A 6696-nucleotide genomic window follows, 5' to 3' on the forward strand; every position below is an offset into this window, starting at 1 on the left:
TCAATACTCCAAAAACAGAATCCAGGGAACCATGGAAAAATACAAGGAAATCATCCGCGAAGCAAATATGAGTGAGAGGAACTCTTTTACATTTAGGGTGGAACTTAAAAATTCTCTGCTTAGCAGCAACGTCCAAAAGGGAATACAACACATTCATAGCAATGACAAAAGGGTAAGGAGATAGGGGGTCTCCTTGCCTAATTCCCCTAGCACCCTTGAAAAACCCCACTAGGCTCCCATTTAGAGAAACAGAGAACATAGGAGTGGTAATACATGCTTTGACCCAATTATAAAAGATATGAGGGAGCCCCAAATCCTCAAGAACATAAAGTAAGAATCCCCAATTAACAGAGTCAAAAGCTTTTTGTAAATCAATTTTTATGGCACACCTAGGGGAAAGACTTTTCCTTGAATAGCCCTTAACAATTTCCTGAGCTAACAAGGTGTTATCAACTATGTTCCTACCCCTAACAAAGGCAGACTGACTCTGAGAAATCATGGCAGGGAAGAAAGGCATTAATCTATCCACCAGAATTCTAGTAATAGTCTTGTACACCACATAACAACAAGATATTGGCCTAAAATCTCTAGCTAAATAAGCATTAGGGGTTTTAGGGACCAAAACTAAGGCAGTAGAGTTGAAAGCTGGCAACATAACAGAAGATTGAAAGAAGTACCTCACAGAAGAAATAAAATTTGCCTCAACAATGTCCCAGGCAGCTTTGAAGAAACCAAAAGTGTATCTATCTGGGCCTGGACTTTTGTCCTTACCTTGCTTGAACAAGGCCTTTTTAATCTCCAAACCATCCACCTCCTTAGTGAGAGACACTGCAGCGTTATTAGGAAATGAGTAAGGTAACAGATCCTTAAGGCTCTCCACAGAACAACCACTAACCATGGGATCAGAAGATCCAATAAGATCAGTGAATAACCTAAGTAACTCTGCAGCCATCTCTTCAAACGACTCATAGCACTGACCCTATTCACTCATAATAACTCTGATAGTGTTCTTCTTTTTATTGGAATCAACCTTCTGATGAAAAAAACCTGGTATTTAAATCACCCTCCTTTAACCAGTGCATTTTAGCTCTCTTCCTGTAGAACTCTGACTCAGCAATTTCCAGGTCAACCAACTCAGCTTTGAGAATTCTTTCATCATTCATCCTCCTCTGACCAACATGGGACAGGTTGAAAAGTTGTAATTGCTCAAGATCGGATCTCTTGGACTTAACTCTACCAGATATGTCAGAGAAGAATTCATTGTTAAAATCCTTAAGACAGGACTTAAGCCTCTTCAATTTCCTGAACAAACACTGCATAGGGTTTCCATCACAATAGCCCAGCCAGGAATTCACAACAGTGCTCAGAAACTGCTCATGGCCAGTCCAACAATTAAAAAACTTGAAAGGCCTAGGCTTCTTAACCATGACCCCTTTATGTGACCAAAGCAGACCCAGGCAGTGATCAGACACGCCTTGAGCCTTAAATTCAACAAAGGACTCAGGGAAATCTAGCATCCAATGAGGGTTGACCAGTATCCTATCAAGCTTCCTGGCCAAAAAAGAGTCTTCTTGTCTGTTAGACCAAGTAAACAAAGGACCTAAAAAAGGATGATCCATGAGTTCAAGATCATCCAAGCATTCCTGAAATTCCCTCATATTAGGAGTATAGTGCACTCCTATAATTTCAAAGTCAGAACTTTCCTCTAGGCTAGCAGTAATGTTGAAGTCACCCCCAATCACCCAAGAGGAAGGACCCAAAACATTCCCTACAGACTTCAGATGGTCCCAAAGACCTCTCCTAACAACCCCATTATTTCTACCATAGATGGCAGTAATAATAATTCTATGACCATCGACAGTGCCAGAAATAGTAATGACCTAGTCACATTTCCTCAACACAGAAAGTGAAAGATTCCTCCTCCATAAGACCCAAAGTCTGCCTCCTTCAACATAATCATAATTCTCAGCCAAATACCAATCACTAGACAAGGAGGAGATAAACTTGGCAGAGCTATCTCTCTTGATCCGAGATTCCATAAAGCACATAACATCAACATCAAAAGAAATCAGTCTCCTCAAAACCTTCATCTGTTTTAGGGGGCTATTGAGCCCCCTAACATTCCAAAATCCAACAATCAACAGAGAAGAGTAGAAGGAGCACCACTAACAGAGCCAAAGCTCACCCCAGTACCTTTGACTTTATCAGAATGGTCATTTTTCTTCGATTTTATCTCATTGAGTAGAACAACCACCCCCAAAGAAGCTACACAAACCTTCTTAGAACCCTCTGCCAAGTTATCAACCTTATTAGAAGAGCCAGCATCTTCCTTTTTCTTACCCCTAACCTTCTTTTTAATTGAATCTTGAAGAGGAGGGACATCACCAACCTGTGAGGCAGTAAACCCAACATCCTCAGTTGAAAGACCAGTACCACACTGGCTAAAGACCACCTGCTCCTGAACACTAGTAGAAGCAGTCAAAGCAGCAGATGTATTCAAACCAGAAAAACCATTAATTATAGTGGCAGAAGTCATTGTATCAACATTAACCTCCTGCAAAGATTGCATAGAGGTCTCAATGGCATTCCCCACACTCAGCCCCATGTCAATCTTGGAATTACAGTTACTCTCAAGAGAAGCCTCGCCACTTGAACTGCCAAGAACAACCTTACAGCTAGGATCAGGCACATGCATATTTGGGTCAGAAACAGGAGCAACTAAGTTAGATACAGAATCAGCAGAAGAATTAGAAAAGTCCTTTTTCCTCCAAACTTTAACATCTCTAGGCTTCAGAGAGTGTCCAGCCTCCATTCATGAACTGACATGGTGGCCAAACACTTTGTATTTAACACAGCTCTTAGATAACCAAGGAACATGAACTCTGATTCTAACAGAAGACCCATTCAAAAGCACATGAATCAATTCAGGAATAACCCCACCAACTTCAAGCTCAACACACACCTTGGCATATTCCAGCCTCGTCCTAGAAGCAGTTATGGAATCCATATATAGGGGAGTGCCTATCGCACTAGCTATGTAACTGAGGCCCTTGCGAGTATAGAGCTCCAGAGGAACATTATGAAGCTGAACCCAAACCGACATACAAGACAAATCAAAACTAAGATTCTAAAGACCTGGCTCCCATTTCCTTAAAATTAGGGGTTTGTTCTGAATATGCCAGGGCCGTTATCCAAGACCCAGTCCCTCAGATCAAGATTCAAGAAAGAAAAAACATAAAGATTAGGGCCAACTAAACTAACCTTAACCTGCGAAGAATTTCCCCAAATCGATTCGATGATTCGTTGCAGCGAACTGAAATTGGGGGCCAAATCAATGAACTGCCCCACTAAAGCGAGATTCCAATCAGCAATGCCTTCCTCTATCACGTTAGAAGGGGGCTTGACGGTAGCAACGCCATCCTGAAGATCAGGGGGAAAAAACTTGAGAGCCTGCTCTTTTGAACCCACAAACAGTTTCCGCCAATCTAAACTCCGCGACTCCGAACCCATGAAAAAGAACAAAGAACAAAACTAGAAAACTGGGAATAGCAAATCGAAGAGGAAGATCAGAAGCGAAGAAGAAAATCTGGAGACCCATTAGGCCAGCTAACGTGCGCCCAGAGAGATTTCATTTCCTCCTTCCCCTTAGACATGCATTTGATGAATAAGATACTTTTTTATTTCTAAAGACCCCAATTGGTAATATATTTTAGGAATATATGAATATAATAATTTGTCTTGGTTTAACAAAGAATATTGTAAAATAAATCTATTATTGGTAAATTGAATCTTGAAAAAACGGAGATAATTTCGTCACAGATGATTCATTTTAATAAATTCTTCACATTTCAAAATAAAATTTTGAAATTTTATTATTCTAATAATTAACTTTAAATTTTATTTAAACAGTTAAGAAATAAAATTATGATAAAAGCAGAAATTGTCTCTTAAGTTATTCTCCTAATTACTTATATCCTAATTTATTAACTTATATATTAAGTGAGTTAATTAAGACCTTAATCTAAGCAAATGATAAATTATGAACTTTTAAAGGACCTAATAATGAACTAATTGAGATAACATGAGGTTTAAAAAGGCTGCTATATATTTCATTTTGTGTTGCTTTTAGAAGGCAAAAAACACAATTTTTTTTCAAGATTTCGTCAGAATCCCCGTGGCTAAAGTTTATTCCTTGTCACTTCTACTTGTCTTTGCCTCTGTTGAACCTGTTTAGGCAGCCATGGAAGCCAACTCTCTCCGAACTACTACAAATCGACTTGTCCCGCCATCGTCGATGCCATTTCGAAGCAAGAACCTGGAATGGTGGCTTCTTTTCCTCAGCTTGCATTTCCATGATAGCTTTGTTAACGTGAGCATTATTGTTTCATAAAACTGTTTTTTTTATGTCTTGGATTCAATCTTCAACCTGTTTGATCTTTGGAAAATCTTGAAGGGTGAGGGTCGATATTATCGAACAATAACTCTGTCAGAGGATTTGACGTGGTCAATGCATTACGACTAAACTAGAGAAAGCTTGCACCTGAGTCATTTCCTGTGTTGGATATACTCACCATTGCAGCTCGCGACTCGACTCTCATATTCACCTTTCGTGCTAAGGAACTTTCACTGAAAGATTTGGTAGCACTTTCAGGTAAACTCTAACTAGGCAAGTATGATCATTTCATGTTATCTTACTCAGACTTGGATAGGTGCATATTTTATTTTTCTAAACTTTTCAATGTACATAGACGGTTATATATCTCAAACCATGTCCAAAATACGAGATTGCTTTTAAGAATGTTGTATGCAGGTTCACATACTATTAGCCTGGCAAGGTGCACATCATTTCGAGCACACACGTACGAAAACTCCAACATCCATCCTTCGTGAGCCAAGTACCTGCAACACAACCGGGGAAGATATAACCATCCATCTATCCCTCGACTTACGGACGTTGTATTTCATTTCTACTTTCGGAACTTGTTGAAGAATAAAGGTCTCCTCCATTCTGAGCAAGAGCTCCAAATTTTCAGTTGAGGTTGAAAAGCAAATGGCCTGCTGGAGAAGAGTACCAACAGTAGAAAGAAGATCACCAATGCCTATAGAACAGATTCATAATACTTAACAGCAGTTTCCCATTTAAAAAATAAGTTCACAAGATAAAGTTGAATGCATCAAAGGTAAAATGAATATAAAAACAATTACAAGTTTCATTTATTATCCGTTCAATTTAAATTTCCTCCAGTACATGGAAAGCGTAGAAAAGAATTGAGCATACTCATATCTTACACTTACAGCGAGTCCAAGTAATATAATACAGTTGGTCAGGCAAACTACGAGCAAAAATCAGAATAACATCATATACAGTCAAGCACAATTCATGACAAAAGAATTCAGATCAAGATTAAACAATAATCTTTATTGTTCATTTGGTACAGAAAAAAGTTTGCGCTATCTACGCTAAATTCATGACAAAAGAATTCAGATCAAGATCAAACAAAAAAATGAAAGAACAAGTGAAGATACTAATTTTTTACCCATATTAATTAATTATTATTATTATTATATTATAATAATTATTATTATTATTATTATTATCATTATTATTATTATTAAATATATTAAATACATATATAAATATTATTAAAAAATAATTAATTACAAACCAATTTTTTGGCCCAAACCAAACTGAAACCCAAAAACATTTAGGGTTTCAGTTAGGGTTTCCTAACCCTAATCCCAGCCGCCTCAGCTTTCTGCCGTTGGATCTGGCAGGATCCAACAGTCCAGATGGCTCCAGATATAAACCCTAGGGTATGATACCCTAGGGCCACGCGGCCGCCGCTGCTGCTCTCGCCGCCTCCGCCGCTGCCACGTCCCAAATAAAGACTCCAGAAGACCCAGCTGCCCTCCACACGCCATGGCTAAGGGGTGAGTCACCACTGGTAGTCCGGTGACTCACCGAGACTCACTCTTCGGACCGGTCCGAGGATCACACCGGTGGTGGCTATAAAAGCCACCACCCGAACCTGAAAAAAAAAAGAAAAAAAGAAAAAGAAGACAGAAAAAAAGAAGAACACAGAGCCGGAGAAAGAACAAAAAACAGAGAAACAATATATTTTCAAACTACTACCAACGATCTCAGTCAACATCCCACAACCAGCAACCAAAAATAGAAGAAAAAGGAGGAGAGAAGCTTACCGAGGAAGCCGACCACTGGATCTCACCAAAACCTTCGAAAAACCGAAGGTATATTTTTTAGATTTGCTCCGATCGGGAGCCATTTAAAGGAAAAAATCATCGGAACCGTCATTAGGACGTTCCGATCTACGTTTCAATGTAAAAAAAAAATATTCCGGCCACCGGATGTGGTGGCCGGCGGCGGACTTGACGGTGGCCGGCGGCAGAAGAACACCGGTTGACGGTGGCCGGCCGGCTGGCTTCTCTCTGTTTTAGAGAGAAGCAAGAGAAAAATTCTCTCTCTCAGAGAAGAGAGAGAGAGGAAAAATGAAGAAATGAATCTGGCCCTTCGGGCCAGCCGGTTTTGGACCTTATATAGGCCTTCCCGAACGACGTCGTTTCGGGAAGGACTATGCGTGTAATTAGATAATAGTTAAACCCCGTCCGCCGTCCTCCTAACTTGTAACTTTACATTTTAGTCACTAAATTGAATTATAATACTTTTAATTTGATCTC

The 6696-nt window shown here is 39.5% G+C and overlaps 1 protein-coding gene across 1 annotated transcript; it reads right to left on the reverse strand.

Annotated features, from left to right (window-relative positions):
* Window positions 1-1025: 1025 nt before the first annotated feature.
* LOC120156224 lies at window positions 1026-2090 on the reverse strand. Its single transcript, XM_039167610.1, has 2 exons — window positions 1932-2090; window positions 1026-1880 (listed from the first exon to the last, which is right to left on the reverse strand). The coding sequence occupies exons 1-2, from the start codon at window positions 2088-2090 to the stop codon at window positions 1026-1028; spliced, it is 1014 nt and encodes a 337-aa protein (XP_039023541.1).
* Between the last annotated feature and the right edge of the window lie 4606 nt (window positions 2091-6696).

Source organism: Hibiscus syriacus, unplaced genomic scaffold (assembly GCF_006381635.1).
Source record: "Hibiscus syriacus cultivar Baekdansim isolate YM2019G1 unplaced genomic scaffold, ASM638163v2 tig00111213_pilon, whole genome shotgun sequence".
In the NCBI taxonomy this organism is placed as follows: domain Eukaryota; kingdom Viridiplantae; phylum Streptophyta; class Magnoliopsida; order Malvales; family Malvaceae; genus Hibiscus; species Hibiscus syriacus.